The sequence below is a fragment of the Lepisosteus oculatus genome, chromosome 9 (genome assembly GCF_040954835.1).
Source record: "Lepisosteus oculatus isolate fLepOcu1 chromosome 9, fLepOcu1.hap2, whole genome shotgun sequence".
Classification (NCBI taxonomy): domain Eukaryota; kingdom Metazoa; phylum Chordata; class Actinopteri; order Semionotiformes; family Lepisosteidae; genus Lepisosteus; species Lepisosteus oculatus.
This window is the reverse complement of record NC_090704.1, coordinates 8,450,705-8,462,999: the sequence shown is the minus strand read 5'-3', so window position 1 is coordinate 8,462,999 and position 12,295 is coordinate 8,450,705. Positions and strand designations below refer to the sequence as shown.

The window sequence follows — 12,295 nt, the reverse complement described above, 5'->3', positions numbered from 1 at the left end:
TCACATAGATATATATAAAAAGTCCTAGGTAGGCCGGGGCTTGTCGTCATTTCCGTAAGTAAATTGCATCGCCACCTAGGTAAAGAAAAGTGTAGTTGCAATTATTCTTCTCCTTGTAATGTCTGACAGAAGATACGTTTCTTTTTTCACGACATATTAAAGGTCATAAGTAGTTACAATTTAAAGAGAAAAATATATAAATGTGTTTTTTAGAGGAAGATGTGCATGCATAACGATGAACCTCCAGACGTCTTGGGCTTTTTACGTTTATCCACAGCATTTTCATTTAATTCATCTTAAATATTTATACTTTTTTTTCCTGTGCAGCTAGCGCATAGTTTAATAAGAGTGTAGCATTTTAGTTAAGTCCTCCGAAGAAGGACGTCATAATCAAGCAACGCAAAATGGCCAACCAGCGGTTGCTGGCTTTGTGACGTTCATTCCTAGGAAAAAAAAAAAGCTGTTTTGGGTGGTCTTACCAAGCAGAAGTGAAGCGTGCAGGTATGAGTTTCTGATGTTAACATATAGTTGAGACAGTCGTGGACAGGCAATTGAATGTTGGAAAGTTAGAAATTTATGTATGCATATTACATGGGCATGATTTGCAGTGCCTTCTATTTTTACTCTTTAGCTACAGAAGGAGTATAATGATCGCAGTACACGTTTCAAATTTAAAAGTAGCTAAATTTTAAGTTACGGGTTTTGAGAAAAGCAATATTCGGGCTGTTTATTTACACCCGTATGTTATGATTGGGTGTGTGCGTGTTGAAATTGGAGAATAAAGCGTGTGCCTTCTCACAAAATAAGATCTTTGTGTGTAGGATATTTGCGATCTGTTGTACAGAATTCCTTATAATATTTACATTTTGCATTAAACAATCCAGCTTAATTTGAAGGGAAATGTATAATACTACAAGGATTAAAGTCCCGGATTCTTTAAGAAGTACTTGACCAAAGAGATGACGTGTAACTCCTGCGCTGCTCTGAATCAGCTGCTGTAACCCGCACATGATCGATAAGTAAGGATTCAGCAGTCTGTTCGTAAATACACTGTGCTTCTTGGGATTCGCATAATACCCATCTGTTTCAGCTAGCGCTTTTGTCCAGAGCGACTTATAATAGTGTCACAGTTTGCTGAATCAATCTAAGTGAAGTACCATTTTACTGATATGTCATTTTTGCTTTTCCCCCTTAGAAGACAAGTAATGATAAATCTCTCAGGATGGGGAGAAGTTACTTTGTGGAGGACGTGGTAGAAAAGTACATTCTGAACCTTGTCACTGCAGAAAAAGCCTTCACAACCGGTCTCTTAATTGGGCAGGTGAGGTTCCTTCGTATGAGTGGGCTTTTTTAAGAAGCGAAGCATAAAACTAAAATAGTTTTACCATTAGACATCTCCAAAGTAAATCCAATAAATGTAGAGATTTTTGTGTAATGTAAACTTATCATCTTTAAAAGAGAACTAGATATGTTTAGTGTGACAGTGCACTCCATAAACAATAAGCTCAGTACATTCAAAATAAAACTATTAGTTGATGCTTTACTAATACTTTATTTTTCTTTGCGTTTAGTGTTCTCCACAGAGGGACTTTGTAGTGCTTGCAGTTCAAACGGCCCAGAGAGAAGAGCAATTTAACCAGCCCAAACAGAGTAAAGTATCACTAGTGGACATTGATGAAGACTGGGTCATTGGGCATGCTCGGCAGGTGTGTGATTTAATGACTTTGCCAAGAAAAATTCACATCATAATGAAAGCAGGTGGAACTGAAGTATATATCTGGTATTGCAACAAATAGACTTAAAGGCGTTAAAGGCGCAACGAATGATTGTAAGAAGCAATAGCATTTCTACTGCCTATATGACAACAGATGTCAAAGTCAATGTTAAAACGGGTCAACAGTGGAATAATAAATATACACAGATACGGAGCTTAATAAAATAGAATTGTTTCCTTTAGTCAACGTATACTGTTTATGAAAATCTTTTTAAGGAAATTTGAGAACTCCCCCCCCAGTTGATCTCTTTGTTTTAATGTCCCGTGGTGCTGAACAGGTTTCTCGAATGTTGCCTGGGGGGCTGGAGGTCCTTGGCGTGTTTCTGATCGCCTCGCCTGAACTGTCCAAGGAGTCGCAGAATACACTGCGGAGGGTGAGTGACTCAGCCCCTGAGTCAGGCCCATGACTGAAACACACATTGAGCGTTATGGCCCAGATCCATACTGTATGTAACCTTGACTAACTCCACTTCTCATACAACACATTTTGGAGAGAGAAAAACTATCGATTTTACATTTAGATTCATAATTGATTTATCTTAATTTCAGTTATTATTTTTCTGTTTCTGTTTCAGAATTCAGTGATACTCTGCTGTTGGGTCATTCGGTCTAAATGTATGACAGTAAAGTAATACGTTGTTCTCCAAGCCCAATACGCGATAGATGTATGTTCCAAGCAAGCGTTACTTCATTCGTTGAATTTAATAGTTCCAAGCCACAGTATGTAAAGTGGAAGAACAAATGTTGTTACATTGCAAATGGAATAGAAAACGTTGCAAGTGATTCTAAAAGTTTTGTGTTTCCCCAAGATTATCATGTTCAGTATTCCCGGTTGCTCAGACAATTCACTTTGCTCATTGTGTGCATAATTAGAGGGGAAACTGGCCAAGTCTAAAACAATGAGCTATTCTGTAAGTAAGAATTCCATTGTACCAGTACATATACCGGTTACATATGGCTAAAAAGTTCAAATTAATCCGAAGTGGCTCCAATAAAAAAAAAAGGTCATTCTGAATTGGACAGAAAGGAGAAAATCGTGTATTAACAATTGTACCTGTGAGAAAATCATTTAGGCATATGAGCTTTTTTTTTTCTTCCTTAGTTGGTATTTGGAGTGGAGAAGTCGGTAGTGAAGGGAAGGCTTTGGAAGCTATCAGAGGATGATGTCTCAGAAAGAGTGACTCTTCACATCTGCTCGAAGACGAGGAAGTATCCTTTAGAACAGTGTGTGAGGTTGACAATGCAGACATTCTCCTGTACATAGGAGCAGTATCATTAATCAAAAACCTTGATGTAGGAAGGTGAATCTGAATCCGACCTCACATTTTAGGCTAATTCTTAAATATTAATGCAATCATAAAAAATACAAAGCAGTGATTATGATGTAGTTTGCCATGTCAACTTATGTTACTTGTAACCATCTAACGTATTTGCACTTGTGTACTTGGAGGTGCGGGACTTCCTAATGTGTTTCTGTTGTAAGTTTCTGTCTGCAAAACCATGATGTAAGGTTAATGTATCTATTACAGATGTTTATATGAAGCAGACACATTATTTTCAGTAGCTCTGACATTTGTCCTGATATTAATGTCACCTAAAGCTTCATAATTTTCCTTGACTTGGTGAACCAAGAGTGACATGTCGGACTTTCGATGTGCAAGACCCCAAGGTGATATTAAAGAGAATTTAAATATTGCTTTGAGAAATGCAACCTTAACCATACCCTACATAAAACAAGTACTACCTAAAACATCTACTAGACCTAACCTAACCTTAGACCTCATGATGACCCTAAACCTAATCAGTTAATTGGAGTGTAAAATGTGTTCCTACCATAGTTCCAAACCTAATTTACCCTGTCACTAGACGTGATTTTAATGCTATCCTTAGCTCTTATCCTCAAATATGTTACCATGTTTAACCTTTTCCATTAACTCCTGGCTTAATTCTGCATCCTTTTATACAAAAGCAGTGAAGAAAACAGCTTTTACAACCTTCTGTGCAGTTATTCCATTGAAGAATGAATGCTTATTAAGAATCTTTGTCGTCGTTATATCTTTACTTGTCACTTCTTAATGATGCCCTGAAGAGCTCTGCTAAGCCAGCAGACTGGAAGTACCAGCCAGGACTCTCATCCTCATGGTCCGTCCTACAGTGCAGTGTTAAGATAGACCTACACATCCCAGTGCCAGAAGGGTCCTCTGTGAAAAATCTGGACAAATATGTGAAGGTAATATTTGTGTTATTTTATTTCCTCATATGTAAATCCAAAGGAATGCAGGTGTTGCAAGAATGGGGAGAACAGGCTTCTTGTTTATAGTTCTCTTTTGTATGTAGGATTACCAGAGCAAAATAAATAATTTGATCTATGTTTTTATTTTTTCTACTATTCGGAATGAAGCATCACAACTTATTTTTATCATCTTCAGAATCAATAAGGAACAGAACAAGAGGTAAACAATATAAGAAGATCATGAGAAAGGTTAAAAAAGAAAAGAGGCCATGTGGCAATTCAAGCCTATCCATTTGCAAGTAGTTAATTGCACAGAGGCTCAGCCATTTCTTGAAGAAAGCCTGAGTATCAGCTTCCACCACATACATAGCTGGGCAGCTTCTTCAATACTCCCTCAACCCTGTGGGTATAAAGGGATCTGTCACTAGCTTTAGTTGCACTCCCACACAGTTTCAACTTTTGTCACCTGGGTCTTGTTTCACTTCCTATTTTGTCAGAACATTTGACAATTTTAAATACTTAGATTACTTACAATTATAGTATTCTGTGTTCAGGACTTTATAGGTTTAGTAATTTTAGTTTAGGACATTCCTTTATTCTGAAAATTTGGTAAGAAAGTAGTCATTAACCTTGTCTACCATTTCAGTTTCTCCTGCAGACATTCAAGCTGGTTTTCCCAGTCTTTGTGAGGAAATTAGAGTCTCCCATGATAACGACCTCTTACTGTACACACATTTAATTTCATTACACAGTGTATTAATTCATATCTGGATTTGTTGGTGTGTAACACACTCCTTTTGCTATACATGATGTTGTGAGGTGAGCATACTCTTATCATTCTGATGTCTGAGCCAAATAGATTCTGGGACCCTTGGTTCCTCTAGTTCAAGTTCCAATACACGTTTTTATCTTTACAGAATAGGCTTCAGAAATGGGCTAATCTAGTAGAAGACAGTGTTATTCTAATCAATGGCCATGTCAGACCAAATGACAAAGAATTCACAGAGGGTCAGGTAAGTGATTGGATGTCTGCTTTGATGCATATAACCTTTGTTATTGCATGCCTTTTTAGTTTATTTTCAAAATGGCTTATGATGTTCTAGAGGTGCTGTCGTTAATTCTAATGATTTGTGTTTGATTTTATTATTGCTTTACACAAAGTCGACACAAAGTTGACTTTATTGCCAAACCAAGCCTTCAGGTTGTTACGAATTTTTTGTGTTGTGCTTGAAGTAACATACAAGATACAACTAAGGTACAAAAAAAAAGACAGATACAGAGAAGAGAAAAAATCATAAATAACATACACATATCATGTACAAAAAACAATACAATGCTACAGTAAAGATAGCATACAGAAATGTACGAATAAATACTTTTATAACAGTGTTTAGTTAAGAGAAACAAATACAACTTTGTCATGCAAGTTTAGTAGATCCACTTTTCTGTTGCTGGACACACATATTTTCCACAATATGTTTATTGTTCCTGTTGTCTACATTGTGTAGTGTTGTCTGTTGTACTGTGTCTGTCCCGAGAGATCAACGCGATTAAGAATTCCAATATACGTGTACATATGTCAATAAACTACTCCACTCTCTATTCTATTGCTCAAAATAACAAAACAAAAAAACAGACAGTGCAACAGCCAAAGGACAGCACCCACTGACCCTTCTCTGCCTTTTAACCTTTTTCAGAAAAAGACCACACGGGGCTCTGGAACACAGCAGAACTTCAATGTTCAGCTTTTGATGCCCTTAGTAAGTTTCCTGTTTTGTTCTTACTTGTGAAATGCTTGTGTTTTCAAAAACACTTTTCCCAGTAACCCTGTAAATCTCAATATATGGGTAGAATTAAGGGTTTTAGCTCGGCTGCAGAGTCATTACACGCTGTCCGCGCATCGGGTGTCGTACTGTTAGATGAGAGTGTTATGACAATATGGAGTCCTGTAGTGGGAGGTCAGACTTTTGGCTAGTGCAGACTTTGAAGCTTAAGTGCTGAATGCAGCCTGGGAGACAATACCGGATATGACGGCACTCTGAATTAGCACTATTAATAAAACTATGAATAGTGTAGTTAATAATGCTGATAAATGATAATTAAAGCACCTTTAACAGTTATACAAAGGCTGGCTGCTCAGTAGATTCCTGAGCTTAAATCACTGCTGAATGGCTAGAAATATTTGCCTTATCTTTCAAAAACAGCTGCAGTAATAACTGTAATAATTCTAAGAAAAGTGTATGAAAAACCTGAAAGTGATGGTGCATTGAGTCCCTCTACATTAGCTCTTGTACAATCCTGTGTTAAGAGCAGTGAAATGATTTACTTGTTTGTATTTCGCTTCCAAGACAGGAGACTCATCAAATGAGAGGCTGACTGCCTTGGTGGAAGTCTGCAGTGAATCCATTCAGTTGAATGGGGTCGTGCACTGTAAAGCATACATTCACAGCAACAAACCAAAAGTGAAAAATGCAATTCAGGTGAGTGATGCAGAATCTAGTTCCCACTCTCACAGGCTTACAAGCAAGGCTAAGAAAAGAACCTCTTATTGCCTAGTAGTAACTCCTGTTTAAGAAGGCATTTTGATGTAAGGTGTCTCTTATACAAACAGGCTTTAAAGAGGGATGTGCTGAATACGGTTTCAGTCCGAACAGAGATGCTCTTTGAAGATATCCTCCTGAATGAAGACGAGAGCACAAGTAAAGGTAAGTACTGAGTCAGTTTTCATTCTTGGTCACTTGTTTTTTGCTTTGCTTTTTTATCCAGTTCAATTCAGTAGATGGGTTTGCAGTCCCTTATTTGACTTGAAAAGCATTCCCATGGTAAGATCAACCTAACATCTGTAGGTGTTTGCTGGGTGCTTCAGGTTCTTCCCAACTTATAAACATGTGGACCCTGAATTGGAAGGTTGTAGATTCGAATCCAGGGGAGGCACCCCAGTTGTAAAATGTAAGTTACTGTGCATAAAACCATCAGCCAGATACTTTAGTAATAACATGAAACTTTTTCCTGGGGCTAGTAACTTCTCTTTTTAAAATTGACACATTTTTTAGCTTCCCCAGCTGTCTCTTTGTATAGAACATCTGAGGATTTTTAAGTTGTAGTCCAAAGAGATCTTTTTTAACACTTCCTCACTCACCTTTCTGTTTGAAAAGCTGCTGTGTATGGCTTTGTCACTAGATGGCGCACTTGATCTATGTTGTTGTAGAGCATTTTGTCCTGCGTGTGGAGAAGCACTCACTTCTTGATTGCTTTGATTAACCTAAGTCATTATAAAATGAGGGCGGCACGGTGTCGCAGTGGTTAGCACTGTTGCCTCGCGGCACTTGGGCTCCGGGTTCAGTTCCAGACCTTGGGTGCTATATGCATGTAGAATCGTATTTTCTCCCCATGTTCGTGTGAATTTCCTTGTGGTGCTCCGCTTTCCTCCCACAGTCCAAAAACATTAGTTATTAGTACTGTAGGTAAATTGACTTCTGGGAAATTTGGCCCTAGGTGTGAGCGTGTGTGTGTATGCCCTGCCATGGACTGGTGTTCTTTCCAGGGGGTACCCTGCCTTGCACCTGTTGCTTGCTGGGATAGACTGCAGCTCCCCCACAACACTGATTTTGAAGAAACACTTAGAAAAGAGATGGATGGAGGGAATGACGAATAGGTTACACTACAATACCAGAACATTTAAGAAAACAATTTTTTATCTTCCGAAACATGTTCTTGTAAGAGCAAGAAGGGCAAAAACATAAAGGGAGACTTACATTTTTATGGCTTCCTGTTTTTTTTTTCAAACAGTAAGTAAACTGATATGACTTACATGCCAATCCTCCTTGCATGTAAGCCATATCAATTTACATCTGTTTATGTGGGCAACTGCAACCCTGCAGATAGTGGAGATCCCTTCCTTTGTGCTACCTATAAACTTTTCTGAGTTGATCTTGTACATGTGGTTTTTGTGTTGATGTATGGATCCGTCATGCAATTAAACATGCGTTGACTTTCTCGAAATCATCTCCACGAAGAATGAAAATGAATTACAATCCCCTGTTGTCCTTTCACTTCTCTGTAGTAATTAGCAGGGACCGTCACGATTTTCCACGGAGGGTGTATGCTCAAGTCCCTGGCTGCAGTGTCTGTATGTGTGACTACATATTCCCGGATGAGGCAGTGGCAGACCTGCAGGAACACTTCAGAGAGATTCTGGACTGTGACATAGAGGAAGAACAGATAGATGTGACCCAGGAAGCAATTGAAGGTGACTATCTTAATACTAAGTCAATTTCTAAAGGGTGGGACGATCAATGATGAAAATTGCACTGTATGAAAATGGACAGACTCTTTTTAGTTTACTCTGAGATTAATTTATTTTTTTATAAACTATGAGTATATATACACATACTTACAAAATGGGGGGAAAAAAGGCACTTTCACTGTGCTTGCACCTACCAATTTATTTTTTTGTTTTAAAATAACGCATTCATTATAAATAGAATTTTCCTAAAAAAAATGGAATGCATGTATCAAAGTGAATTCCTAATTCTGATAGGGCACCTTAATAGAAAGGATGCAAGTTACTTTTATGGCATATGAAGAAACTTCACAAGTGTTTCTTAATGCTTATGCTTAGGTCTAGTAATGATAAGGTTTTAGTAGGTGATTGCTGGATTGCTTGTCAGTTTATAAAGAATTTTTAATCTTGTAGTTCTTTATCTGATCAAAGGCCTTAGTGGCATGCATGTTTTTTTAATTTTATTGCCATGTTTTTATAGATTTCTAAAAACGAATATAACACTAGTGAGAAACATAAAACTTTTGTTTACGATTTGTGCAATGCCTGACATTAAAACAGATATCTTTTAAATTAATCACTGGTTAGCCTGTGATTAGATGTTTTTGTGAGATGAGTTTTTAAACATTTCTAGGAATTGTGGGTGTTGAATCGTAGAGACGATGGGGTTACATTTTTTGCTTACTGTCAGTTTAGCTTCTATTTCCCGAAACATAAAGGATGAACTGTTCTCATAAAAGTATATATTCCTGCCAAAAAAAGTTTTTTTTATAATGCTGGAAAGCGTACCTCCTACTAGATGAAATTTGCACACCAATTAAATTACGTTTTTACTTTGGTTATAATATCTATTCCTTTTCAGATCAACCTGATTTAATTTTTGAATTACTTTTGAAACTCAGCTGTTTAAATTGTTCTGTTTAGCCTCCATCGGTATTGATGATTTTCCTTCTTATGTTTTATGTTTCTTTTCAAGCAGACTTTGCTTTTCCCTGCTGCTCCTCAGTGCCGAAGGGTTATGGAAATTCTCATTTTTAATTCACAACCTTTGGTTCAATACCTTTTACTCAACATTTGCCACTTGGCAATCAAAACTGCAACTCAGAATCAAAATGATCATTTTTAACATACATTTTCTTTTTAGGCAAAGCTCTAAAATATTTAACATCAAAGCAAAAAAGTATTTAAACAATGGCGGGACTAGTGGAATGAGGCAAAAAAAACTATGCAAGAGAAGAACTCAGAAACAACTCCAAGAACAGGCTAATCCATAAATTCCACACATGTATTCAGTAGTAGGTCTGAACAAGTTCTAAAATTTGTAGATAAAAAGTTCGTTTCTTCATTAGGCAGTCTACTGCATACATCTGCACATACTCCATGAACTGAGTAGCCTGTTTCATCACTTTATTGTTACCATAGATTTAGTGGAATGAAGCAAGCTTTTGTGAAAGGTAACATTAGTGCTTAGATGTGGCCCTAGCACGACAGGGATGTTTTCTTTGTAGGTGGGTGTTTCTCCAGCAGAAAACCATATTAAAAATTGACTTAAAACGATATTGACTCCTGGCGTGGAGTCCTACAGCACCTCTTAAAAAAGTCTCAGGTGTGCTTACATCATCGACAGATTTGCATTTATCATGAAAACACCCAGCTCGTATTTTCTTGGTGATGAAGTTACAGTATCCAAATACTCCTTGTCTAAACCAGTTAAGACATAATGTTTGTGTGATACAAGGTGATTAACTAACCTGGAATTTGTATAATAGGTTACAGAAACAACTAAAATATAATCAGTATCTCGAGGCAACGGATATTATATATCCGTGGTTAGATGAAGAAATGTACTTTTCGGCTGTGTTAATGTACCCCCACTCGTTTCCATTAACACTGTGCCTTTGATGGGTGGTTCATAAAACTGAAGAAATAGTGTAGTGTATGGCATGGGTGATCGAAGACTGGATGGCTGCAGATGGCTGCAGTTTGTCCTGTAGTTGACATCTTTTTAAGAGACCCTAAGAAGAAAGACTTATGACGCAGAAGAGTTGACACTCTGAGAAATAAAAGCTATTAACTTCATACGTTGTCAACCTGAGCTGTGTTATATGTTCTGATCTCCTTTAGTTAATCCCTAGAGCAATGGTCTGTCAGAGCCCTCGCTGTAATGTATTGTGTGTACAGTGATCCACTGCAAGATATTAAAAGCCATCGATGTTCTTTAGTTAGAAATACCTGGAAGTATTGCTTTACTATGCCCCTGTGTTGGTATTGATGTACTGTACACTTTTCCAGTCAACACAATTGCACAATGATTTTATTTCACACACAATAATAGTTACAGATAAAAGACATAGAAAGTCAGCAAAGTCTATTTCCACATAAACCTGAGAAGAGCCTTGTGTGAACCTATAAATAGTGTCATGAAATCTATTTATTTTCTACAACTGTTAAATTGACTTTAGGAAATGGCAAATAGCTTTGTTTTGGTACTGTAAGGTAGAAGCATAAATTCACATCACTAACGGAGATTTGATATATATAATTTATAATGCCAATGTTCTTTCTGTCTCTTAGCTTACTCAGATGTAAATTCAGATGCTGTCCTTGAGGGAAACTTTCCACAAGTGGAAGACTGTAGAGCACCCACTAACCACACAAACATTCAGCGAAATATCGGTATGTATGTGTAGTAATTCTGTTCTCCTTGAGTAAATATTGTTTCTTGCTTATTAAAGTGGACTAAGATGCATTTAGCACTGCTAGGCCTATTAATTTAGACTTTGTGGTTCTCATTTTACACCTACATGTCCTCCATGATTGTGAAATATGTCATTAACCTCAGCTTTTTGTCAGTCATTCCATAATTTGTGAAGATTATTCACCCACAGTCTTTCAAGTGCTTTTAATCTTACCTCGAGGGCACTGAAAACTCATTTGATGATTATTGAAAATAGGATATTTTGCTAGTTACCTTGAAAACCTCCCATCCCCTCCTCTTTGATGTTGTGGTTTCAACGAGGCAAATGTGATTGATGATAATTCAGTGTATATCAATACTGTTCAAAGGGTATGTGAGTGCAAGATCTAAAATGTCTTGGGGAAGTTACACACCTGCAACTGCAAATCTGGGAGGGCTTTTTTTTCCTTTCTAAATGCTGTATCTTGGATACCACTTGACTAAATAAAGCCAAAGCGGTTTGCGTGACAAAAGGGCCGACCATAATCTGCTTCAGCCTTTCTTCTGTTCAAGAGGGGTGTAATTTGTGTTATTGATCAATTCCTCAAATATTTCCACTCCCTCTATTTGTCTTTACTCTCCAAATTCCGGTACTCATTTCCCATTTCTTTTGTCCTTATTTTAGGTGTGGTGATGGCCGTTGGAATGGCGCTCCTTGCCACAGCCTTTTCACTGTTTTATTTTAGTGATTGAACATTCAAATAAACTCTGGGGGACACCTAAGTGACATTCTTGGCATCATTCTTTGAGAAAGAATGTGAGGTCTGAGTGGCTGAGACCTCTGTGCGTTTTGTTTCTTTCTTTGTTTCTGAAGAGGAACGATGGAGGGCTTTTCCAGTGATGAATCTTAATTCTTTTTTTTACCTAATTGTGCACTATTTCCCGATGAAAACGTGATCCAGATATCGTCATCTAAAGAAAGATGATCTTGATATCTCTGTGTAGAGAAGGGAAAGAAAGCAACAAAGCTGAATATCTTTTCCAGTTTTCATCTGATGGCTTTGATGCTGTGAAATCCACAATCTTGTGCTTGTGTAAGGTGTGGCCCTTCCTCCAGAAAGCCTTATAAAGATATCTAGGTTTTGTCCACATTTTCCCTTTGTGACCCACTGTCTGCCTACTTAATACAGTTCTTCATTTTCAAACATTTACATTTGAAACCCAGCTCTTTACTCATGTGAAACACTGGTGTTGAAACAATTAAGCCATTTTTCAGTGTAGTCCTTTATTAACTGGGGAAACATAACTTCTAGGGTGAGGTATTTATAA

The 12,295-nt window shown here is 37.5% G+C and overlaps 1 protein-coding gene across 2 annotated transcripts; it reads left to right on the top strand.

Annotated features, from left to right (window-relative positions):
- The first annotated feature begins 158 nt into the window (after positions 1–158).
- Positions 159–11,749, top strand: odr4 (odr-4 GPCR localization factor homolog). Of its 2 annotated transcripts, none has more exons than XM_015355067.2 (14): positions 159–501; positions 1,196–1,321; positions 1,572–1,706; positions 2,053–2,148; positions 2,877–2,983; positions 3,407–3,443; positions 3,864–4,004; positions 4,925–5,020; positions 5,705–5,767; positions 6,356–6,487; positions 6,619–6,712; positions 8,071–8,256; positions 10,864–10,965; positions 11,652–11,749. In XM_015355067.2, exons 2-14 carry the CDS (start codon positions 1,223–1,225, stop codon positions 11,717–11,719), a joined length of 1,356 nt encoding a protein of 451 aa, XP_015210553.2. In that variant the 5' UTR covers positions 159–501; positions 1,196–1,222; the 3' UTR covers positions 11,720–11,749. The 2 variants fall into 2 exon arrangements, with proteins under 2 accessions (XP_015210553.2, XP_015210554.2); XM_015355068.2 differs by lacking the exon at positions 159–501 and adding an exon at positions 886–1,019.
- The last annotated feature ends 546 nt before the right edge of the window (positions 11,750–12,295 follow it).